This window comes from Emydura macquarii, unplaced genomic scaffold (genome assembly GCF_026122565.2).
Source record: "Emydura macquarii macquarii isolate MOO-44397 ecotype Brisbane River unplaced genomic scaffold, CSIRO-AGI_Emac_v2 contig_705, whole genome shotgun sequence".
Taxonomy (NCBI): domain Eukaryota; kingdom Metazoa; phylum Chordata; order Testudines; family Chelidae; genus Emydura; species Emydura macquarii.
In genome coordinates, this window is record NW_027130842.1 from 5,781,973 (window position 1) to 5,809,119 (window position 27,147).

At 40.8% G+C, this 27,147-nt stretch overlaps 1 protein-coding gene across 1 annotated transcript; it reads right to left on the reverse strand.

Annotated features, from left to right (window-relative positions):
• Positions 1–97: 97 nt before the first annotated feature.
• On the reverse strand, positions 98–25,171 carry NMBR (neuromedin B receptor). Its single transcript, XM_067542203.1, has 3 exons — positions 24,747–25,171; positions 3,454–3,802; positions 98–520 (listed from the first exon to the last, which is right to left on the reverse strand). The coding sequence occupies exons 1-3, from the start codon at positions 25,169–25,171 to the stop codon at positions 119–121; spliced, it is 1,176 nt and encodes a 391-aa protein (XP_067398304.1). The 3' UTR covers positions 98–118.
• Between the last annotated feature and the right edge of the window lie 1,976 nt (positions 25,172–27,147).

Sequence of the window (27,147 nt, forward strand, 5' to 3'; positions counted from 1 at the left end):
TCAATGCTCTGTTTCAAGGACTCATATGGTCTGACTAGCGAAAGTACCTTAAGTTATTGGCATGGCTGCGAAGTAAAAGCTCGGATTTATTCCCAGGTCAAATGCTGCACTGATTAAATCATAATGACATTTCCTGTTTCGGGTTGTGCCCATTCAGTAGAGTCAAAGTGGTCACCGTGTTCTTGGCATTGCTTTTCAGAGAAGTCATTCGTATGGCCGAGGAGCTGAGTAGGTAACTGGTGGACCTCTCTCGGTGAGATTTCCTCATGCAGCAAAGCTGACTGTTGAAATGTCTCCTAAAGCTCTCACTCAGAAAATACAGTGCAAATGGGTTGACACAGGAGTTGCAGAAGCTCAGTACTCGGGCCACTAAGGTAATGATCATATGTCCTAGTGATGGGTCGATCTCACTGTAATTAAAGGACCTGTACATGTATAATACATGGTTAGGGAACCAGCAGATGGCAAAAAAGCCGACGAAGACCAGAACAATTTTTGCCAGACGTTTTCGAGTTTCCATCTAAGATGATAAATTAACAGAACCCAAATTAACAGAATAAAACTAATCCACATAACAGACTTAATTTAAACATGTAACATTTCACTTTACATTACCTTTAACAATGAATTCTGATAAGATCAGTAAAATTACTCCCTTCAAAGGCTAAATGACTTTTGCTATTTCATTTACTTTTTCTCATTTACAGTTCACTTTCATTAACCATTCCCTAGCTGCTTCCAGCTACACTTGACAGACTGGCCTTTATATATGGGTCTGTTACACATATAAGTAAACCAAGATAGATTCATATTCCAAGTATACATTGGCTTTTAAGCTGATGAAATAGATTCCTTTGGAACATATCTTAACACTTGGCTAATTTGAAAAATTATTTGAAAATGAGATAAATTATGATGCACGGAGTTTTAGCTATGCCACGACATTTAAGTCCCATTATTTCCCTCTGGGGCTTAGAGGCCACAGCTTGCGCCATTCTCATAGGAAATCCCCAGAACAGGTGTTCTTAGCGCTCAGTGGTATCTTAGCTGCAGACTGAGGTAAAGGGTCCAGTAAAGCATCCAAAGGGGGACTAGAAAAGCAGCTCCCAATTGCATTGCTGTAGCGTGCTGGGAGTTGCAGGCCACCTAGTTCTCTGAAGATATCTACAGGGCTGTAGATGTGAAGGAATATGTCCTACCCACTGATCCCCACAAAAGACAGGCTGGAGGAAGCAGGCCAGATGATCAACCCCTGAAGACAGTGGAGGTAGAAAGCCACTGTATGTTTTCTCCACTGTAGGAAGAGCCAGGGCCAACTGTGGAGAAAAGGGCTTATGAGGAGGATTCATGCTTTCTGGCTCTATGTTTTACTAGAAAAATTCAAATGAATTTGGGGGTGTTAGAGGGTTGCAAACCCCTGTGAACCAAAGCAGTAACTATAGTTCACCAATATCCATCCAAACCCAAACCAGTAGGTTTCACATAGCCACAGAGAGCATGCTGTTTTCTGTCTCTGCAAAGTTTGTGTCATGAAGGGCACACTCTCTAGGCCTACGGATCTTCTCCTGCTCCTACTTTACCTGATCCTCCACTGCCTTTCACCTTGTGCAATCATTTACACTTGTGTAAAGTGAGTTGGAAATTGGCTATAGAAGCCAGTGTTCTGATCTAGTAGGATATTACACCCATTTTGCACTCACTTTACATAGGTGTAAATTGCAAAGACAGCATAAAATATGAGATGTGAATATTCCATTTCTGTACTCTTTCTTAGAGAAACTCTGGTTGGGTGCAGTAATCTGAATCTTTTATGATTTGTCAAGTGATATGTAAATAGGGATGTCCTCCCCTTTTGAATCTAATAGATACTTACTTGTTGAGTTTAAAGCAAAAGATTGTTTTCTTTTTCAAAGGATCTCTGGAGATTTCAGAAGTGTGATGTGAATTAGTTCTACTTTCTATTCTGTGAGGTCAGGCAAATAGCTCTTTATATTTCACAGAATAAGAAAATGGTTCATGCGATGCTGTTAAATGCATATTTTTAATAATAAACAGACTAGAACAGAAATAAAATGTTGAGTAAAGAGGACACTAGGACATTTTTTTCATTATTCTATTAAACTGTTTACTTTCTAAAAATGTGTTCATCTCTTCTCAGGGAATGAAAAGATAACACTCTGAAATGTGGGTAGCAAATACCCTAACTAATTCTTTTAATCAGCATTGGTCTTTTATTAAGCAATCTAAGCATGTCTGTAAAGTGACTTTTTGATTTTGAGGCACTTTCCCACGGAAAGATGTATTTTGTTAAACAGTAAAACTGTTGTGTCATTTACATTGATGAGTAGGCTGTTGATACTGCTTGCTGATATGTCGCATTGATTTGAGTTGGCTGTTAAAGCGCTCTGTCTCAAAGATTTGTAGCATATTGTAGTGTAGAGGATGCCAAGAAGGATAGTACTAATAAATTTGGATTGTGGAGAACCTTGGTAGATTCAGCAGTTCTGTTCAGAGAAATGGCCCCAAAATATGACTGTTTCTCCAAACCACTTTGTTCTAAAACCAGGGAAAAAATCTTACAGCTATGGTTTTCCCAAGGGATTTTCAGCACTTCATGGGTGCTGGTAGACTAGAAATCCTGCTTTGACTAGAAAAACTGTCTTTTCTGATATATTCCAGTACTTAGTTTCCAGCCACAGATAAAACTCTCAACCTGTTCCTGTGATATTTTCTTTATTTTGAATGGTGGAAGACTCAGAAGATCAGGTGTGATCACCATGTTTCATGAAAAGACTCTTATATCAGATACATCCAGATATCAGCCACATCCAGACCAGAATTGCTAAGGAATCACCGTCTGGTTTTGGATCCAACCCATCCCCAACTCTGCAGAAGCAGCTTTAAATCGGGAGATTTTCAGGTTTTTTACACATTTGATTAATTTGGCCCTTTATAGTTTGTTTCCACAGATTACTCTGTAGTGCATTGTATTTCTTTCAGGAAGAGGTGAGTATATGGAGGTCAGCAAAGCTACAACTGGTTGCCCCAGCAAATGCTGTTTCTTAACGAATGCAAAAGTGATTGCTAAATCAACACTACATACAAATACTCAAGTCATCAATATCAATAGCAATTAACGTCATCAGTTGAATCATTTTTGTTTCATACTACAAGGCTATGACACAAAAAAAAAAAAGCAGCTGAAAAATGTTTATTTTTTTTCTATTTCATATGTAACGGTACTAATACTCATTCCAAACTATTCTTAGAGCTGTTGCAAAATAAGATTTAAAATAGGGAGATTGAGATAATACTAGACCTGGACCAATGCCTATGAGAATTTTGAGATAATCCTAGGCCTATACTGTGTATGTTATAGCTTTTGTGGTTTTATTTTAAAATGTGTACAACAGACAAATCTTTCACCACACAAGTGCCCTGCAAATAGCTTACCTGTCTTTTAGAATGCTCACTATATTCTCCAGGGATATTGTGTGCACTCCTAATTAAAGTCCTAGCGATATGATAGTAGTAGATACTAATGATGGTGAGAGGGATAAGGAAATATACTAAGAATATCAGCACAGAGTGGATCTTCGGGTGCATGTCATCTGTCTGGGGGTATGGTATGCATGCCCGGAAACTGACATTATCTGTGCCATTGATGTAGACCACTTCAGAGAAGACTGCTTCAGGAACTGCTAACATCATGGAGATTATCCAGATGGCAAAAGTTTTAATACAGGTCCACAGAACTGCATTGGATGTTTGGATATCCATGGGATTTACAATTGCTTTGTATCTGGAGAGGGGCACAAAAATAAATAATTAATTAATAATATATGTTCTATGTATGATGCATAAAAAAGTAATACATGCCTTTGATTAAAGTAATGTGTAACATATGATTTTTCTGATGTGATGTATCATAGGTTTATACACAAGCGATTTTTACTATACTATATTTATTAATGTATACTACTTATGCAGGGTTGATAAATTAATTATCAGTACAGAATACAAAAGGCAAGCACATGTAACAGAACAGGAATATCACTCCACAATACAGTAAAATAAAAGAAAGAAGTACAGCTGGTCGGGATGATTTTTGACAAAACTGATTCATCAAAACCAAAACTTTTGGCTGGAAAGGGTTGGTTTGAATAAATTTCTCAACACAAACATTTTGGGGGGAAAAAATCTTGAAATTGTTGAAATGTTTCATTTCTACATTATGAAAATGAGAAATCTAGTTTTCTGGTTCATAAGAATCTTAAACTAATCATAGTAAAAATAAATTTAAAAAATAAATCTTTCAAAAGCGAAACAAAACTTCTGAAATTATTTAAATGAAATGGTTTGATTGACACAAACTGTTTTTTGTTTCGGTTTGTTTCAGATTTTTAGTTTGTGAAAGTTTGAGATTTTGAATTTGTCCCAATTCAGGATGGGGGGAAAAATTGAAATCTTGAAAATTCTCAGCGGATGGGAAAAATATTTCCCACTCAGCTCTAAGCAGAAGTCAATATATATAACTAAGTAGATACCAAAGGCTGGACTGTGGCTGCGTTTAACACAGCCACACAGGGGAGTAGATCTCCCTAGATTTCAGGCCCAGGCACAGAAGGGAAAGCAAGAGCTAAACATCCAATGCTCCTCTGGACTGTGAGTGGAAGAGAGATTGAGAGATGGCTCTATTCTCCTGTATGCCAACCTTCAGAGCTGGCTGGAAACCAAGGGAGGAGTAGATTATGCCATATATTATTATTTTATTAATCATGTTTTCATGGTAATGCCTAAGGACCAAATGAAGAGTAAGTCCCCATTGTGCTAGCTATTTAACAGACATGGTAGACAGTGCCTGCCCTGAAGAGTTTACAATCTAAATAGGACTGTAGCAGATTCCTAATCCAATGCAATAAAGAAGCACTGGAGGAACTGTTTCTCAGAGGAAATTTTCTGAGGCACAACGTTTTCTGAGGCTACTCCTGTGGCGATGAGGATTATAGAGTCACACTTACCCTTGCCCGGGGCTGTACCTGAAGGTACAAGCTAGCCCAAGTTTCAAATATAGGCATTATTTACTACTTCTATTGTAGTACTTACAAACTGCATGTAGCCAGACAGTATAAAGTAGCTGAAAACAATGGACGGTCGGGGCTTGAATCAAAGTTCAATGAAGTCAAAGGAAAGATTCCCATTGACTTCAGTGGTTTTTGGATCAGATCTTTGGGTAGCAAATTAAACTCAGGTCTGGGGAACGGCAAGCTTGCTATGATCACTTTTGTTCAACATTTCTCTCAAAACGGGTTGTGAAACTCACTCTGGCCACACAGGCCCAGATCCACAAAGGCTCCTAACTCCCATTGATTTTCAATAAGGTGACAATTTGTGTTTGGAAACCTTCACGTTCTGTACAGAATTTTTCTGTCTCCTTCATGATAAAATAAAGGACCCCCATTAAGCCTGTGGCCCAAATTCTCAAAGGTCTTTAGACTCCTAACTTCAGTGGAATACCTTTGAGGATTTGGGCCTCAGGTATAATGGAATTATTTTATGCTATTATATGGCATGGTAGCAGTGCACCACCCGGGGCTCCTCTGTCCCTGCCACTTCCTGTCTCACAAACTCAGAGACCTGCCAGTTCAGCAATCACCAGTGCAGTTTATTTACAGAGTACAGTCCCACCACCTTAGTACTGTACACAGCTTGGGCTAGCTGCCTCGGGGACTCCTCAGTTTCTGCAGACAGAACCTCTGCTCACCTTCCACTCTCTGGCTTCTCCCCTTACTTCCTTTGCCTGGGCCTATATATAGCCCCTAGCTAATTAGGCTGACTGCTGCTTCCCATTCACCAATCAGGTACAGGTGTCTCTAGCCAGCTCCAATTTACCTTGCTTAATTGGGGCTGGTGTGACAGAGGGCTGGCTTAGTACCTGCCCAGCACTCCGTCACAGGCAGACCGCAAAATTCTGTGCAGAACACGAAGACTTTCAAAGACAAATTGTGACCTTATTAGTCAGTAATATGCTTCTTAGTTCTGTCTTCCTTGATTTCATTTCACAAAGACAAACCATATGTTTGATTTTATGATTTGATTGAGCTGACTTTGGGTCATTACATCTGCCAATATGTTTTAAATATTACATTTTTTTTCTGTGAAAATCATTTATTGTATAAAGAAATTCAGATCTCTCACTCTTTCTTCCTTTTTCATGACAGGACATTGAATTATTATTATAGCTGCAGCCACACCACCTGGGACTGTGATATTGTCAGATCTCATCAGTTACGTAGTGTTAAACCTGATCAATACTTAGATGGGAGACCTCCTAAGAAACCATCAGAAACTGATGTTGGTGATTTAATAGATGGCACATTTTTACCAGAGGCATCACTGAGTCAGTATTAGAGGATGCCATGCTGTTGGAGGTGTCCTCTTTAAGATGAAACATAAACCCAAGTTACTGATCACTTGTGGTAACAAAAGAACCCCTGGCTTGTGTTCTGAAGAATAAGGGTGGCCAGCCTGGCAAATTTCATCATGGTGTCCTGTCTACTTAAATTTCCCATGTAGTTTCAACAGGACACATTATCCTTCACTCCCTGTCCCAGGGCCCAATCCTGTGAGGTGCAGAGCACCCTGTACTCCAACTTAAATTAGGGGGTGTGGAACTCAGCACCTGCCAGGAGGTATTCAGCAGGTTGCAGAATCTGGCCCATTGTTTATAACTGTGAAAAGACATGGAATAGGAAATAAGTATTTATTTTCATCTGCAGTCAGATGAAATCAAACAAAAATGATGCATTCTGACATTAATGAAGGGCTCCAGAAATAATTACCCAGCTTCTCTATTTGTACAAAATTGTCAAAGATGTAGATAACAGCACAATCTGAAATCTATGAGAGGCTAGATTTCTATAAATAAATTTGACAAATTTGACTAGGTTTTATTAATATTTGGAAGTAAAACTGAGTAAGGAATGTTATTTATTTAAATTAGCAAGGAAACCCATCTCCCCATTAACCTTTCTGATAAACCCAGCCCATTATATGTTGCAATTATTATACTTATTATAAATGTATTATAAAGTTATTATAAATGAGGCTTCAGTTTTCATTAGAAGTCTTCCTTCAAATTGTATCTTCACCACTCTCTCTAACATTACCAGCAATGGCAAAGGTGCGTCATTTTAAGAAATATTTTTTTGATAATAAATTTCCTTTCTCTGGAACTTGGGCTTTCTTCCTATAAACACATTCACAAACTCACTTAAAGCTTCCACTGTGAATATCTGAACCTTCCTAGTGGTTATGTTACAGAGCTTCTTACTGTTGGCATGGAAGAAACCGCCCCCTTCTCCCACACACACATACAAACAAACTAAATGTCTTAATGTTGGAATGAAAAGGTATCCTCTTCCTAAAGAATTGTTGTTGGAGTCAAATGGTCTCAAACCCTAATGTTGATTATAGCATCTGTGACTACTATTTTAAAGAAACAGCTATAATTACCACTTCAAGAGAGAGAAAGCCATTCAAGTGCTAGATATTATCTTCCATTGCACCTAATACTATGGGGAAGAGTATTCTTGTGATTTGTCTCTTTTAAATAATAAAATACCAGAACCAGGACATATGTGACTGCACTAATGTCATTCAAGGGACTGAGAGCCAGATCCTCTCAAGGATTTAGGCACCTAAATACCTTTGAGAAACTGGGGTTTGCTGAACTCCCTCTGCTTGCACTGTTTCAGTGTTGTACTCTCTTTCCTTTCTTCCTTCCTACATATGCATGCATGGGAAGACATATAAAAGTTCAGATATTATCAAAATACCACTCTGAGTATCAGGAGTAGATCTGAATGCTAAAAAAATGTTTCGCTTCCTTCTGTTTTCCTTCTCCTCCCCCAACAACTTCTTCATTCTCATTGAAGCTGATAGGGGAAAATATTTTTAAAACCAATTAACCAAATTCAGTATTTGGATGTGCATATAGACTCCCATGAATCCAAGTGCAGAATTTAGCCCAGCAGGTTAGTCCTTTTCCTGTGCTATGAAAGTATGGAAGAAGATTAAAAAGTGTCTGCTTAGAATGGTTGTAATTTGGAAGGTTCAACCTAGATTTCTGTCATATTTGCTCTATGAATCCTCATGGAGAAGTTCAGAGAAAAGAGACAGCAACAGGGCATGGTCTTTGTGAACTTGGAGATAGTGTATGATCATGTTCCAAGAGAATTACTTTGGTGGACTTTGTGACAGAAAGATGTGCTGGAAGGATATGTTCATCCTATATAGGATATGTATGATGGAGTGACTACTATAGCCAAAACCAAACATGGCTACAGCAGAGAATTTCCAGTAAATGTTGATTTGCCTCAGGGGTCAATGTTGAGACCTTTGTTGTTATTGTCTTGGATGTGATAAGCGAGACTATACGAAGGGAGACACCTTGGAATATGCCGTTTGCTGATGACTTAGTGATATGTGCAGAAGACACTGAGATCCCGCAGACCAACTTTGAACAGTGGCATGAACGAATTGGAGTGAATGTTGGTAAGACTGAGGCTCTGACAACTGATGGAGGAGGACCCACCATCACAGGCAAAGAGCTTAAAGTGAAATAATTTAAATACCTAGGATCGATGGTTACTGGCAATGGTGCCCTCCTGAGGGGTGCCTGAAATCATACCAAAGCTGCAGATGGTGGGAGCTGCCCCCAATTCTCTGTGATAAAAAGATGCCAATAAAGTTAAAAGGAAGCCTGTATAAACCTGTAATTTGACTCTTCCTAATGTATGAAACAGAGACTTGGCCTGCAGGAAGGAAAGAAATCAGGATGCTCTCCACCAAGGAAATGAAGTTCTTGAGATGGTCAGGTCCATGGTAGAAAATGAAGTGAGGTTGTGAGGGACCTAATGCAGGTAGCCCCAATTGAAGATAAGTTGAAGGAGGTGAGGTAATGTTGGTATGGACATGTCCAGCCAAGACCTATATTGGTAGGATGGCCTTTGCAATGATGGTGAATGAAAGATGACTCAGAGCCTGGACTGGATATCAGCAGACCTTAGAACAATTTTCTTGACACCCAGGAGTATGATCATGAGTTTTGGAAGATGGCTATACAAGTCACCCAACCTGAATTGGGAAGTAGCAAGAAAGAGGTAAAAAAAGTCTATAGTCCTTACAGTTATACCACCACTACAGGCATCAGGCTTCCTGACCGCTGCTGCACTGGTCTGCACTGCACTGACTCCACTTCCTGCCACACATACTGTACCCTAAAATGAAGCATATCTAAACGCCTATTCAGCACAGCTGGATTAGGCTTTTCTTTTATAAAGTCATCAAATCTAACACCCTCAGGTTTGAGGTTGCTTGTCAGCCATCAGGAAAAGCAGGTTGCAAGGTAATAACTACAACAGTGACAAAACAAAAATATCCCTTTTGCTTTTCTGCAAATTTACAATGGTTCTTATCTTGCCTGTTGCCAACAGTGAGATCTGTTCCATGGACCTGCAGCACTAACAAGCAGCCTTGTCAAAAAAACGATGCCAGATTTTCTCCATACTTCTAAGACTCAGATGATTCATTTGCATAGGCCCTGATCCTGCACCTTTGAAGTCAGGGGGGTGTTTTACTCTTAAAACTATACCAGGCAATCTACATGGAAACCAACTAAAATGAGAGCCAATAAAGAAGTCAAAGGAGAGTGATCCTCAAATCAGAAACATCCAATTCAGGGTTATGTTCAGAAGGCAAGCTCCATCCATACAAACGGTTCGACATCAGTCTGACAGACATAATGAAAACCATTTGTCTGTACCTTACAGAAGAAAATCCCTTCAAGCTCTTTACGAAGAACTGTAATTAATATTATCCTGGAACATGGAACTACAGGGGTTTCCTTTACTTTTATTAACAATGCCGTTGACCATATAAGTAAACTCCTGTAATAAAGCCAGATGATTAAGTGCAATGTCTTGTGTAAATGGGACATATAGGTTTTCACCTCTTCCAGAAACACAATGCTAGCAGTGCCACATCCTCAGATGGTGGAAATCAGCATAACTTCATTTGCTGGTTGCAGTGGTGTTGTAGCTCTGTTGGCCCCAGGATTCTAGAGACAAAGTGGGTGAGGTAATCTTTTATTGGACCAACTTCTGCGGGTGAAAGACAAGCTCGGAAGATAACACCTCACCCACCTTGTCTCCATAATTTCACTAACATCATTCGGGCTGTGCCTCTTTATACCATCTGAGAACCTGGCCCAAACTGACGTGTTATGAACTGATTGCTTTCTATGGAGGCAAGCGCTGATGCTGCCCTGCAGTTATAGAGACAGCTGGATCCCCCACGTATGAAAAGTGTGAATGTTTTTGCAATTTGAAGATGTTTGTAAAAACAGATGATACAAAAGTTATATTTGATTACATTTCATTCCTGCTGCTTTTGGTGATTGAAACAGATTGTGTTAATTTGAGAATTTAAAAGCTGCTAACGGTGCCAACTATTGACATGAAAAGAAAAGGTGTCGATCACTGGGATGTAAATTAAAGCCGATTACTGCAAACTGTTGTCATATTTCTGTGATTTGTAGTGGATTATGTTTTAAGGCTGTTGGGGGAAGTTTTTTGGTACAACTGACTTAGGCACTCAGCTTCCATTTTAAGATAACAGAGCCAATGCTTAGCCTGCAGATATTCCCCAAAATGTCATCTGTCATACACATCTCCCTACTGGCACTTTACTGTGGGTGTGATTGTATATAGGTTTGAAATGTAGGAAGACATTGTTTAGCTTGACAATATAAATCGTCATCAGGAGTCTAAATACAGAATTAAGGTGTTGTAACTCAGCACTTTTTACAAAGAATCAGTGTCCAGCAGTAGATCATGCAGAGAAACTGAAGACCAGAAGGGTGAAAAGTGAACACTCTGTGGCAAATCCTGCTTTCCTTACATGAGTAGCTGTATTGACTTAAAGAGTCTATTTGCCCAAGTAAAATGAGCAGAATTTGACTATTCAGTACAGCAGAAAGTGATCTTTGGTCCTTCTTTTTCATATGATGTTCCAGTGTCCTGGGAAGTTCTTTCAGGAAACCTGAAATGTCCCAGTTTTTCACAGAATCATTCTATCCATTTGTTGGTTTGATTTTAACAAATACAAAATGTTTGTTCAAGACATATCTCTTTGCTGAGTAGAACTGGCTCTACATTTACCCGTGGAATGATCATTCCATGTGATGACAAGCATTAGGAGTGAAGAGAAATTGAATGAGTGAGTAGAGACATAATTAAAACTATTCATATGCTCAAAGTGAATGTCAGTGAAGCATGTTCAGTGTTTCATGATAAGTTCCTGGGGAAACAAAATCTGCCACTCCAAGAAATTGGTCCTCTTGAGTCAGAAATTGTCAGCAGCAATAGCCGAGAACAACACTTTTTTTAAAAGGATACTCTTGTCTTTGGTATGATGATTTCTCCACCCTAAAAAGCGTCACCATAAAAGTTTCCCTTAAAATGTAAGGCCAGATCCTCAGCTGTTGTAACTAGACATGACTCTGATGACGTCAACAGATCTGTGCTCATTTACACTGCCTGAGTATTTGGCCATAACATTTCCGAAAATCAGGTGGACATGTTATCTTGTAGCTGCTCTTTAATTATTCTACCCATCACTGGTGCATGCTATTTCTGAATTTAGAAAGGAAACAGGGGGAATGGTTTTATCAAAGTAATAGTTTGATAAAAAATATTAGTAGCACAGATGTTTGCAGATAGAAGCCTATGGTTTACTCTTATCAATCTTCTCCTCTGGTAGTCAGACCTTTAGGAGATGAAAATTGATTTTCTTTATTCAAGCATGTCCAGAGCAATAGTGCGCCTCTTGACCCACTGCTTATGGCTGTGCAGTAGCAATGGACATGTAATATATCAGATTTAGATGTGTGTATATATATACACACACCCACACCCTGAAATGATGTTTATATAAATTATATATTAGTGGGAACATTATTATAAACAGACTGTGCTGAGGTTAGTTCACTTTTCCAATTTTCTGAAACCATCTTGTTCTGAAATTCAAGGAGCTCAGACTTCAGCTCCTGTTGGTGGAGTGTTCTCTGAGAACTGCAGAGTCCGAGTCACCAGACTGTACATTGGAGCAGCTGCCTGTCTCCACTACGCAGTAAGCAAAGATTCTGGGAACCTATGGTACCACCCAAACCTTCAAAGAAGAAAAGACCCCACTCCTCTGAATGGAATAAGAGAGGTGGAATGTCACCCCCACAATTTGGATCTCAGAAGATCTCACATCCCAGTAAGGGTATCGCTGAGGCTTCCATTCCCAATGCTGTGGCACCAACCAAGAAGCCATATACCTAGACATTGTCTCGAGTGGTACCATCCTCGGCACCAGCCTCAATGCCTTTGAAGGATAAAGACTCTAGAACCAAGCTGAGATTGCAGTCACATACCTAGCCAACCTTGCTACAGTCCCCAGTACCGCTTGATGTATTGACTCCTGAAGGTCCATACCCAGAGCATCTACTAGTATCCAGTCTGCTATCCTATGAGGATATTAAACCTATGGAAGATTGATGATGGGTACCAGAAGGGGTACTGATTCATTTCTCAGCGCCCAGTTACCCTCAGTCCACACCATTGTTGACTGTGGCTCGTCCTCTGGTACCGTTACAGTCTCCTCACAGGCTATTGGAGGGCATTGAGAATGACTAGTTACAACAGCTGAGGATCTAGCCTTACATTTTAAAATCCTGAATAAAAGGAAGCTGTTGCCTCATCCACCTGTTTAGCTATACCAGTTGCCTCATTCTCTGTCCCCTTTTCAACTTATCTGGTTCCATTTCATTTGCATCTTCTGCAAAAGCTTTGCATTGTAGCAACACAGAGAAATCCACTTAGATTTTTGTTTATTACTTTATTGCACCTAATAAAAGGATCAAAGACAAAAATGCATTTAACAAAAAAAAAAAAGTGTGGAAAGGAAGCAAAAATACACAATTAAAGAGGTCAATGTGTAAACAAAGTATGGCAAAATAAAACAAAAGGCAGAATATTAATGTGGAAAAAAACAATGGATGATGTAAAACAAGCAAAATTAATATAACACATACACACAATAATATACATACACACAAAATAGGAAATAGACAGAGGAGGCAAAATGAAAAATGATGTATAAAAAAATTAAAACCCCCAAACCATAAAGCTAGAAAGAATGGATGTTTCTATAACAAAACACATCCCCTAAGGGGGACGAAGTCATCCATCTGCTGTCCAGATCGGGAAACTAGAGAAATGTGCTGCTTGCCTGGAGCTACGATTTAGGATGTGACAGAGAGACTGCCAAGACTCATCAAGTCCTCAGACCGCTACCCCTTGCTACTTCTCCACGTGGGCACCAACAACACTGCCAAGAACAATCTTGAGTGGATCACTGCGGACTATGTGGCTCTGGGAAGAAGGATAAAGGAGTCTGAAGCGCAAGTGGTGTTCTCATCCATCCTCCCTGTTGAAGGAAAAGGCCCAGGTAGAGACCGTCGCATTGCAGAAGTAAATGCGTGGTTACACAGGTGGTGTCGGAGAGAGGGCTTTGGATTCTTCGATCATGGGATGTTCTTCCAGGAAGAAGGATTACCAGGAAGAGACAGGATTCACCTAACGAGGAGAGGGAAGAGTATCTTTGCAGACAGGCTGGCTAACCTAGTGAGGAGGGCTTTAAACTAGGTTCGATGGGGGACGGGGACCTAAGCCCAAAGGTAAGTGGGGAAGTGGGACACCACAAGGAAGCAGAAGGAGGAGGATGCAGCAGGGGAGGCCTCCTGATTCATACTGAGAAAGTAGGGCAATCGGCTAGTTATCTCAAGTACCTATACACAAATGCAAGAAGCCTGGGAAACAAGCAGGAGGAACTGGAAGTCCTGGCACAGTCAAGAAACTATGATATGATTGGAATAACTGAGACTTGGTGGAGTAACTCACACGACTGGAGCACGGTCATGGATGGGTATAAACTGTTCAGGAAAGACAGGCAGGGGCGAAAGGGTGGAGGAGTTGCACTGTATGTAAGAGAGCACTATGATTGCTCTGAGCTCCAGTATAAAACTGGAGATAATCCAGTTGAGAGTCTCTGGGTTAAGTTTAGAAGCAAGAATAATAAGGGTGATGTCGTGGTGGATGTCTGTTATAGACCATGAGACCAGGAGGATGAGGTAGATGAGGCTTTCTTCAGTCAACTAGGGAAAGTTTCCAGTTCACAGGACATGATTCTCATGGGGGACTTCAATCACCCTGACATCTGCTGGAAGAGCAATACAGCAGAGCCCAAACAATCCAGGAAGTTTTTGGATAGTGTTGCAGACAACTTCCTGGTGCAAGTGCTGGAGCAACCAACTCAGGACCGCACTTCTCTTCACCTGCTGCTCACAAATGGGGAAGACTTGATATGGGAAGTAGAAGTGGGTGGCACCTAGGCAGCAGTGACCATGAGATGGTCGAGTTCAGCATCCTGACAAAAGGAAGAAAGGAGAACAGCTGGATACAGACCATGGACTTCAGAAAAGCAGACTTTGACTCCCTCAGGGAGCTGATGGGCAGGATCCCCTGGGAGGCTAATATGAAGGGGAACGGAATCCAAGAGAGCTGGCTGTATCTTAAAGAAACTTTATTGAGGGCACAGGAACAAACCATCCCGATGTGCAGAAAGAATAGCAAATATGGTAAGCGTCCAGCTTGCCTTAAAAAAGAAGTCTTTGGTGAACTTAAACACAAAAAAGAAGCTTACAAGAAGTGGAAGCTTGGTCAGATGACGAGGGAGGATTATAAAAATACTGCTCGAACTTGCAGGAATGAAATCAGGAAGGCCAAAACACAATTAGAGTTGCAGCTAGCAAGGGACGTGAAGGGGAACAAGAAGGGTTTCTACAGGTATGTTACCAACAAGAGGAAGATTAGGGAAAGTGTGGGCCCCTTATAGAATGGGGGAGGCAACCTAGTGACAGAGGATGTGGAGAAAGCTGAGGTACTCAATGCATTTTTGCCTCTGTCTTCACAGACAAGGTCAGCTCCCAGACTACTGCACTGGGTGGCACAGAATGGGAAGGAGGTGAACATCCCGCAGTGCTGAAGGAACAGGTCCAAGACTATTTAGAAAGATTGGACCAAGTCCATGGGTCCAGATGCAATGCACTGAAGGTGCTGAGGGAGTTGGCTGATGTGATTTCAGAGCCATTGGCTATTATCTTTGAAAGCTCGTGGCAATTGGGGGAGGTCCCTGATGACTAGAAAAAAGCAAACATAGTGCCCATCTTCAAGAAAGGGAAGAAAGAGGATTCAGGGAAATACAGACCAGTCAGCCTTACCACAATCCCTGGAAAAATCATGGAGCAGGTCCTCAAGGAATCCATTTTAAGGCACTTGGAAGAGAGGAAGGTGATCAGGAACAGTCAACATGGATTCACCAAGGGAAAGTCATGCCTGATCAATCTGATTGCTTTCTATGAAGAAGTGACTGGCTCTGTGAATGTGGGGAAAGCAGTGGACATGATATACCTTGACTTTAGCAAAGCTTTTGATACGGTCTGTCACAGTATTCTTATCAGCAAATTAAAGAAGTATGGGTTGGATGAATGGACTATAAAATGGATAGAGAACTGCTTAGAGCATAGGGCTCAATGAGTAGTGATCAATGGCTCCATGTCTAGCTGGCAACCGGTCAGAAGCGGAGTGCCCCAGGGGTCAATCCTGGGGCCGGTTTTATTCAACATCTTCATTAATGATCTGGAGGATGGGGGAGATTGCACCCTCAGCAAGTTTGCAGATGACACTAAGCTAGGGGGAGTGGTAGATACCCTGGAAGATAGGGATAGGATACAGAAGGACCTAAACAAACTGGAGGATTGGGCCAAAAGAAATCTGATGAGGTTCAACAAAGATAAGTGCAGAGTCCTGCACTTAGGATGGAAGAATCCCATGCACAGCTACAGACTGGGGACCAATGAGCTAGGCAGCCGTTCTGCAGAAAAGGACCTGGGGGTGAGAGTGGATAAGAAGCTGGATATGAGTCAGCAGTGTACCCTGGATGCCAAGAAGGCTAATAGCATATTGGGCTGCAGTATTAGGAACATTGCCAGCAGATTGCGGGCGGTGATTATTCCCCTCTATTCGGCATTGGTGAGGCCACATTTGGAGTATTGTGTCCAGTTTTGGGCCCCCTACTACAAAAAGGATGTGAAGAAGTTGGAGAAAGTCCAGCGGAGGGCAACAAAAATGATTAGGGGGCTGGAGCACATGACTCATGAGGAGATGACAAGGAGCAATGGTCCCAAGTTGCAGTTGGGGAGCTCTAGGTTGGACATTAGGAAAACGTTTTTCACTAGGAGGGTGGTGAAGCACTGGAATGGGATGTGGTGGAATCTCCATCTTTAGAGGTTTTTAAGCTGAGGCTTGACAAAGCCCTGGCTGGGATGATATAGCTGAGGTTAGTCCTGCTTTGAGCAGGGGGTTGGACTAGATGACCTCCTGAGGTCCCTTCCAACTCTACGATTCTATGATTCTAAGTATTCTATTCCTGTTGCAATTCTACAATGTAAAACAATGTTACAGTGTAGGTGTCCATTTTGAGTAAGATGTATATAAAAGTCAGTCGCTGTATATAATGCATAAGAGCTAAGTATCTTCACTATTCTATAAATAAATCTCATCATCAGAATGGACAATAAGGTATGTTTCTCCCCTGGATAGCATTGCACAAAGAGCTATATGGATTATGTTTCCTTTTTCACCTTATCCTGGAGCACTGCTAGAGGCAGAATACTTATCTTGATGGAACAATGGTGTGTTCCAACACAGTAAATCCTATGTTGTTAACCTAGAGGAAATGGGTATCTTCTAAGAAGGGCTTCTCAGCATGGCAGAGAAGCTCATTCAGTACATGGTCTTGGGGGATGTGTTGAATAAAACTCGTTGAGAAAGAAACAGTAGAACCAGCAAAGAGAAGTTGTATCTGATCTGAAGTGCATTATTTGTTCTTAACTTGCAAATATTTCACATTAGGTGATTTCTCAGTCTGTTCCAAAGGTCAATTTTCATACTGATTTTTGTCCTTGGTAATTCTCCAGTACATTCAGTAGGACTGTGAAAGGGTTAAAACTGGAGGATTTGGGGCTTTTCATACTGTATGTAGGTGACATTCTGACCATCACCTGAAGAGCAATGGTCGTACAATGCATATAATACACAATGTCCCTTTCCTGGGGTTTGCCTTTATTGTTAATTTACATAAAAACAGCAAAACTTAAAACTCATCTTAAGCGATCTCCCTGCAGAACCTCCTCTGACCCAGACCCTAATTCTCTGTGTCTCAAAGCAACTTTCCAATATCTCTCATTTCTTGATTAGATTTAATGGTATCCATCTACTAGATTGATTTTGCAAAAATACATCTGCCCCTCTGCATAGTATTCAAGTTCCTGACATCAAGATGCCTGAGCAGAAGAGTCCTGCATTCCAATGCAGGGTCCTAGAATCCAGTGCCTGTTATATATCTATTCTTTTGTGTTGTGACTACTTTGGGCATGTTGGCTGTTTTGTATATTCCACTCAAATCTGGGGATCAGGGTCAAACCTGGTGCCTCATGTTTAATCCCTCCTTTGAACACCTTGGTGGTACAGTACATATCTCCCTCATGGATTAATATGGCTTCTTGTGACAGCCTCCCAGCCCAGGGTCTGCCAAACACAGAATTATGTAGTGCAATGAACTAAACCTGCCACCAGCCAGATGTGATGTACACTCAGTAAACATTAAAAAAGGATAAATGGACACAAATCAGACATAAAAAATAATACCATCCATAAACCAGTCGGAGAACACTTCAATCTCCCAGGACACTCTGTCATTGACTTGAAAGTTGCTATTCCATTACAAAAAAACTTCAAAAACAGACTTCAAAGAGAAACTGCTGAGCTTGAAATCATCTGCAAACTTGACACAATCAAACTGGGTCTGAATCGGGACTTGGAATGGTTCTCTCATTACAAGAAGTAATTGCCTCTGATCACACATTCTCACCTCCTACTCAGTGGTTGTGATTAGGCCTCAAGTACTCTACCGAATGGACCTTGCTTCCATCCACCTCCCCCCATTGTTGTTACTTCCCTTGGATATGTATATATATGCCTATTTGTTTTCTATTCCTCACATCGGACAAAGTGGGTTACAGCCCACGAAAGCTTATGCCTGCAGAAACTAAATTTGTTAGTCTTTAAAGTGCTACAGGACTCTCGTTTTTTCAGTAAACACTGTTCAACAAGCAGGTACTTGGCACAGCACTTCCCATAGATTAGAAGACTGACACACTGGCATCCCACTGATCTATTATAATAGTCTAGTCCTGTCTGAGAACCTTGCAGACAGCAGTGGGGCCAAGGGCCCAAACCCAGCCCTACATCACTCCTCCCTGACTCTACATGTTGAATGACCCACGAACCCGGCAAACTAGCCTTTTCCAGACATAGCTAGTTTAGGTATTTTGCCCTCTATAAATACACATTGACTCCTACAAATACCTAGATTATTTCCTAGCTAGATTAACAAAAAACTATGCTACCTACATACCAAGGCCTCCCAGTTCAGCAAGGGACTTCAGCATGGGCCTAAATTTAAGTATGGGAGTAATCCCACTGAAGTATCTTGTTGAATTGGGACTAGAGTTCCAGCAAAAGTCTTTCCAGCACAGCTGGAGAGGATCCCTAACAGAAATTTTTCCCTCATGTGTTTCCTGTGGGAATCCATTGACTATATATGATGTCAGTTTGGGACCAAGCAAGTACAAAAACAAGAAAATGTTGGATAAACCTGGGCTGTACAAAAAGAATATTACCTGAAGAGGAACAATTCCATGTATATGCTTTGTGCCACAACTGGATTAACAAACCATTTGCCAAGCCCTACTAGTTATCTTTCCTTCCATCTTTTGAAACTTTATTGCCTGAATTTAATGATTAGTACCCAGAGTACAAATAAATATATAGCTTTCAAGATTATATTTTCCCTTGTATAAAAAAAAAGGAATAGCAAATAGCTATCCCAGACTCTAGGCAACTTTGACGTAAATTGAAAGTGCAGCTACATAAGATAGCTACATAAGATACAACAAGTCAAAAAATAACCAAAAGGAAGGGAAACCTAAAATACCCCACCTAGTTTCTCCTAACCATGAATGAAAAGAAAATGTGTGTTGCTTCAAGTCCCCAATATATTTCAAGAGGTCCTAGCAAAATGTTCTTCAGTACGCATCTAATCCAATTGACTTCCAGTAAGTCTACAAATACTTTGCATGACATGTTTGAAAATTTAAATACAATCTAAAATAAAAGACTGGCCTGACAAAAAGAAAGAAAGGAAAAGGATCATCCAGTTATCTTTTGGTTTTCTCTATGTTGCATTTTATCAAACACTGAATCATATTGGTATGATCTATTGTATGAAAATCACTTGGATTGTTATTTCCTTGAATTTATCTTAGTAAACAAGCCAATCCCATATATTAACCTTTAGGGTCCTGTTCTCCCTCCTTGGGACTAACAGGTTAATGCAGTTCTTCTGGCTACATTCCCCTCTCCAACCTCCCCTTTTCCTTTCCTATCTATTGTATGCAATCATGTCATAGTTTCCCCTTTTTAATCTGATGGACTTTTAGGTTATTTTAGCCATGGGTTACTATTTCTCTTTTTCTTGGTTTCTTTCAAGTTATTTTCAGTGTGCTGTTTATTGCTGCTTATTTATTTATTTATTTCTTAGGGCTTGTATATATATATATATAAACCTGTATATGTAATTTAAGCACTTTTCCAGTATCCCTTATTATGTATTTGTTTAACCACTCCTCTTCTTCACTTGCTCCACCACAGGGAAGTAATGAGAACTTGGGAGGGCTCTTAACACTGTCATTTTTCATACTGGATTAACATTGGGCACGCTAGGAGCATTCAGGGTGTTCAATGACTTTCAAACTCATCCCTCCAACTGTGTGGTGCAATGGACTCATATTAGTAATCTTGGTGCAATACAGATAATATAAGAACCTTGCCTATTTAAGAAGAAAACAGATAGGGCTTTACAAATTTAGCGTGAAATCTTCAAAAGTGTTCAGCACCAGCCTTACTCTGCTCCCATGGAAGTCAGTGGGAGTTTTGAAAACTCCACCCCTGACTTTTAACTTATCAGTCTCCTATTCAACTATGCATTGCCTATACACTAAGATGTAGCTGAGTGTTTGGAGATGTTTTATGAGAGGGGAAGATTTCACATGAAAATTCCCAGCTGTACCATTTTCTTTCCCTAGACACATGGAGGGGAGCCATTTTTTTCATTTCTCATATAGGGCCTGATTCTCCGCTCAGATTAGGGTAAATCAGAAGTAACACCATTGGCGTTCATAACATTACACCAGTGTAAATGAGAGCAAAATCAGGCCCAGTGTGCTCAGAAACCAGTGTTGAGCATATTAAAATACCTCAATAGAGAGACTGATAGGGAATTCACTTCTCTTTCCTCTCTTGTTCACTGTCTTTCCTGAGTTAATGAAGAGTACCCAAAAGTCAGGCCAGATTGCAATCGTCTTGGCCCTTGATGTCAGTCCTTAGTATAAGGCAGTGGGGATGGCAGATACAGCATTCAGTATCTGATTGACTACACCTGTTGGATGATTTAAATTCCTTCAAACTCCACCACAGACTCAATGTGCCAACAGAGTTTAGCACAAAGAAAGTGGAGAAAATAATTACTTTTTGCCTCCAATCCCTGTTTTTAAGAAACATGGACTTGTTCAGGAAAATGTGGATACCTCTGAACGCAGACCTCTAGTTAAGGTAAGTCTTTTACTGTTAGTTCCCCCACTTACTCAAAATGGATGTTTTATGTACCATAATTTACAGGATACAGTCCATAAGACAATACTACTTGTAGTGATGTTGCAGCTCTGCAAATGCTGACACTGTGACATGACATTACTCATGAAAATTCCACTTTCTGTTGCCTTTATCTCATGAAATGACCTCATGGTGGGTATGCAAATATTTAAAGATACAAACCCAGTAGGTGCTATGGGACATTTTGTTGCTCACCACACTCTAGTAAAGGGCTCCCTTTTACACCACTGCTGAAAGACCTCATTCTATTCTTTTCCTTTGGTCTCTGACAATGTAAGAGATAATAGAATTAAAAAGCAAGTATTTTGTTTTCTGTTATAAAGTCAGAAACCAGCACTGAATTCATAGTATTATTAAGGTTATATAGAACTGTAGTTGTCTTTCTCCATTTCTACATAAACTCTTCCATAATTCCAAGAAATGCTACTTGAAACCATAGAAGATTAAAAGTAACATTGTACTGAATAGCTGAGCTATTCAAATCTCAAGAATGAAGTAAGGGGCTGACCCAGCAAAGCACTAAAGCAGGTTCTTAACTTTAAGCATGTACTTAAATGCTTTTGGATTGGGGTTAAAATGATGATACAGCTTTGCTATTAAAATGTAAGAGATGAAATGCTGGTGCTAGTGTAATCAATGACAAAATTCCTATTAGCTTCAATGAAGCCTGGATTTCACCCATGACCATTACTCAGTTATCCTAATATCCATCTCATTAGTGCTTGCTTTCTGTCATGCTTTTAAACAAGAAAAAAAAGCCACACTGTATGTATGGTGATAGGATTCGATTTATGCCTGGTCTAATTCCATTGATTTCAGTGGAGTTACACAAGGGCTGCTTTTGACCCCCTGCACTTAAACCATTTATTAAAAAGAAAAATAACTGTAGAGAAAATAATATAATTATATTTGATTCCAATATTAGACAAACGTGACCATGCAAAAAAGTATGAACTATAAAAAGTAGCCCATGGAATTGTTAAAGGAAGCTGCAAATGCTGGGCTGAATCTTTAGCTGGTGTAAATCAGCATAGCTCCATTTACACTGCCTGAAAAGCTGGTCTATTATCTTAACTCAGCAGATTCCCACTTGTTTCACTTGGCTTCAAAACACACTGAGACCTTGTTTTCTAGGCATTTTGCAGATATGACTGTTTCTAAATGTCATCCAGTACAATTTCTATAAGTTTACATAGAGAAAAGTCATGGGAACCCAGTATTATACAAGGGACAAGATTCAAGGTATACATTTGTTTCACTAAAAGGCAGAGGTCGCCACTTTTCTGAAGAAAATGTTTATCTGTAACAGAAAGGCCAAATGAAATATAAAGCACACCTAAGAATAGAAATATATGGAATGAGTACCACTGCAATGTCCAGACAAGGAAATTAATATATAATTGAGCTCCATCCACAACGAATCTCAATATTCAAAGATCATATTCTTCAGTCCATGGTGACTTATGAAGTCAATCCCTGTAATATTTTATTTTCAGAGATCATCATTACAGTAATACATGTAACTTGATGTAGGCAATTTCAAAATTTAAGATTATTATTAATTACATTATGGAATTATTTACACCTTCCCTTTTGCTCCTCATTCCAGTGTCTCCCAACTCCTTTCATACCATCCAAATGGTTTATATAGACATTATATATATATAAACCCTCTAAATATTTTATATATGTTATTTTGTATGTTTAATCCCACTGAAGGGGCAAATTTTATCCCTTTTTCCTCTGAAAGCTAAAAAGATATATTGACAAATCTCTCCTTAGGCTAGTCTGAGTATTTTCAGTTGATTCATATGGCAATAAAGAGAAAAGACCAGAAAATCTTTTAGTTACAATGCAGTAAAAACTACTTTAAAGAATATCTGTGAAAAGAGTAGACCAACGAAAAGACTTGTTTACTGTGCACCAAACTAACAATGTATTAAACTACAGTGTGGCCCCAGTAACAAATACTGTAACTTCTTTGGGGATCAGTCCAGCATTCCTTCAGCACCATTTAGTTCAATGGGATAGGGCTGAAAAAGTCCTCTCCAACGGCCATTAAGTCAAGACTCTCATTAACTTTAATGAGAGCTGGACTGGGTCCAAAAGTAATAATGACACAATTCACTGAAGTCTATGGGAGTTTTCCCTGAGTGAAGACTAATGGATTGAGATTGGTAATTATTTACCAATTGAATAAACCCCCAGTACATGAAAAGATAATCTATAGAAGAAAAGAAGAAACACATCTGTCAAATAATATGCTTGGTTTTATCAGGGAAATCACTCCCATTTCTATTATGCATAAAACAATACAAACCTCTGAAATGCGAAAGGAATCTCCCGTGATAAAAATATTTTTGTGTAGTCAGGACATAGTGTGTATAGCTGTTTTTGAGGATGCCAGACACTAAAAGATATGCTGTCATCATGAATTCAGCCTTATTATTACTTTCATACATCTTTATTAATATAATGAGGATACTATATGTATAATAATAATATATAACTATATGTATAATAATGCTGAATTTATGATGACTCAGAAGTTATATCTCAAAAGTAAAATAAAACCACCTCCACCATATTTAACTGGTGAATTGACAAATCTCTGATTTTTAAATAAATTCTTTCCATATCATATAGAATACCACAATAGCACTTTTTAAACAAAGTATATTTTGCATGTCCACTTTGATAAGGTAAATTACTGAACTGATGAAATCAGAATGTTACAGACGTTCTCCTTTAAGGGTCTTTCGCAAGTCGCAGTCATAATATAAAACATTAATATGGACTGAAAGCTTTATACAAAAGTAATAATGCAGAGCCTGATTCAAAGCCCACTGAAGTTAATCTAACTTTGAGGGGCCTTTGGATCAAGTCCATAGATGGAATTAGATGCTTAGCAAACTGGCTGAAAAACTGAACTAAATTTGTTTTATATCCTGAAGGAAAAGTTTGGGTTTTAAAAAAAACAAAAAACAAAACAAAAAAAAAGTGCTAAAACTCCATTTTCCAACACAAAACTAAATCAATATTATACATTTCAAGCCAGTCCTACGTGCACGTAGTCAGATGAAGCTGCCGCAGCAATCAATGAGAACTTTGAAAGAGTTCTGGAGCTTTTATCTGGCGCTGAAGGAAAGTGTTTGTTCAAAACAAGAAGGAATAAAAGACGATGACAATTTAAAGGAAGCGCTCAGTCGCTGTGTGATATTTTGTCCTTTAGGGCCTGAGCCTGCAATTCCCTCCTTATTCAAGCAAGTATTCCATGTGGGAACAGTCCCAGTGGAGTTAATAACGCTACTCACATGAATAATCACTACCACTGTGAGTAACGGTTGTCAGACTAGGACATGGGGATGGTGGGGGAAAAAAAAGTGGTGGATTGTTTTTTTCTTTATCTACTGTTCCTCTAAAAAAAAGTTTTAAAATATGAATGAAGATGATACTGTAGCCTTGAATGCCTTAAATGGTTCTGTTTAAATCACTTACCAGAAAGAGATGCAGGAATAAGCCCTTTTCTATGTATGGATTGGGTTGGGGGGGGGGGAGAAGGGGAAGTTGTTTGTTTGTTGTTCTTCTGTGTGTTTGGAATGGAGACGAATGGGCATGGCTGATGGGGGGCAACACATTCAAGGTCTATAATTCACCGGCGTGTCAAAACAAAACATTGTGGTGCACCAGAATTCCCGCAGTAGAGACTGGTTCTGGTAATAATATCTGGCAGGAGCAGCAACACACACACACCCTGCGGAGAATGATGATCTCTTGCCTCCTTACCTGTCTGCGCTCAGGGCGGTGAGAGTGAAGACGGACACGCCCACCGAGGTGAGCTGGATGGCAGGGATGAGTTTGCAGCCCACCTTCCCGAACATCCATTCCTCGAAGAGGTAGCGGGAGGCATCCACCGGCATGCAGGTCACCAGCAGCAGGAGGTCTCCGGCGGCCAGGCTGGAGATGAAGATATTGGGCACGCTTCTCATAGCGCTGTTGGAGATGAAGATCTTCACCAGGGTGATGTTGCCGAGCAAGCCCACGGTGATGATAAGCAGGTAGAGCGAAGGGATCACGCAGCGGATGAGGAACACCACCGCGCCCCGGTCAGGGGACAGGAGATCTGCCGCCGGCACCCCTGGCACCAAAGCATCGCTGACATTTTCCCCCTCGGGCTGCAGGGTAAGGTTGAGAGAGAGCTCCTCGGCCATCCTCCCAGCTCCGGAGCCACAAATTGCAATGGGGAAGGGCGGGAGGATTGGTCTTTTTCTTTCGTCCAAGTTTCCTCCCACCAAAAACGCAAAGGAGGAATCACCTGCTGGCAAACCCTGGAGAACTAAAAAAGAGAGAGGGAGACCTTCAGTCGTTTCGTTTCTCTGGCCAAATCCCCTTCTCCAGGGCCAGCACAGGCTCTGCGCCTTGACCCTGGGGAAGCTGATGGGAACTAACCGAGATCCAGAAGGCAGCTTTTCTGTTTGCGGTATTCACTGGCTTCAAGGTGCTTCTGTTCCTAAGGGCGCATCCCGAAGTCCTGCTCAAAGAGGTGTACGGACGGGACTGGCACAACTTCAGAGCCAGGTCTTCCTTGCTTTGGCAAGAGAAGAGGGAACAGCCTTCCAGGGTCTATGGAGCCGTACAGCGGCGCGGAGCCCCTTAGCACACTCTTTCTCCAGCCTTTGGTGGTTCCCAGCCTCTCCCTGTGGTGGCTTTCCGTCTGTTCCTGACAGAGCCCAGCTGAAGGGCTGGAGGCAGGTTGGCTTCCTGCTCAGTCCTTTCATTTATACATTCGCCCAGATCCGCCTCTGCTGGGAGGAGCTGCCCAGCCCGCTGGTTTGAATGCGCCAAGTTAGGTCGGTTGTGGATGGAAGGAGCTGCTCAGCGCCGGACAGGGGCCCCTTTGGCTCTAACGCCGGTGGAAGAGGCTGCAGTGAGCATCCTCCACACCTGCGAGGCAAAGGCTGTCCACCCTGCAGTGCTGTTTCCGGTCAGATTTTGACAGGGGTCGGGCACACCAGACTCGGTGGGGCGAGCTGCGCAAGCTTTGCCTCTGGCTGTGCAGGTCAGGATGCTCGCCTAGCAGGGCGGGGCGGGAAACTGTCCTGCTCCGCGCTGCTAGGACACCCCAGCTGGAGTTCACGTCGGTGTGATAAACCAAGCGCCTCCAAATGCTGCTAACTGGGTATAGTTCCTGTTACTGCGTCTGATGCTAGACCATCGCAGTGGGGCGGGGGGAGCTGTCCAGCATGGAGTGCTGAAAACACAGCCCCGGACACATGCCAGTGACTCTTGGTGCGGGGTGGATGGACGGACCTATATTCAAACCTCTCATCCAAATATGGGTTTGGGGTCCCCCCCCCGTGTTCAAAGTGCGTTGGGCCAACAGATTGGGAATGTTTTGCCTTGAATTCTTGGTTTGTCATATTTTCATCCAAAATTCGTCTGGATTAAGGAAATGGGAAATACTGAGGTTTACCCGGGCTGTAATAGACCAATGAAAAATCAATATATGTTGTAAGCGATGATTGTCTCTCGCAGGATAGTGCCCATCGCCAGAGTTCCTTGCTCTTCCATCCAACAAAGAACTTGATTTCTTTCTTGCTACACCGTGGATTGCCCGAAAGTTCTTAGACTCCAGGTAACATATGATGGCCGGTGTACGTTTGGATCTTCTTGCCATAAAAGACCCACGACTGGCTTCCTAATCGCACCATCCGTTTTCAGTAGAATCCATTAATTGGATGCGATGCACCCGTACAACCTCGTACAATGGGGAAGAACCACGGAAGGGAGTAAAGTTTTCAGTGTAAAGAGCTGGGTGTAGCAATCCAGGCAGACAGCGCTAGTTGCCATGAGTACTGTCTGGAAATTGTCGTCTATCTTTATTTGTTCTGAATCCTACCAAAAGGCATCGAACAAGCTTGCAATGTTCATATTATTAAAGCAATAATCGTGAGATAGTTGGCATATAGGCGTAAAAGATGATGGGATATAGAAATAACAAAGTAAATGAATGAGAACATGCAGAAATTGGTGAAGTGGTAATAGTTAATTGATCACTGTAATAACGTAACGAAGTCTGGAACCTGTATGAGTGAATACATATCCTGTCCATTATCCAATAAAGTAACTGGATTTATAGGAGGGAACTGGTTTGTCTTTAATAAGTCTTTATATACATAAAGATAAA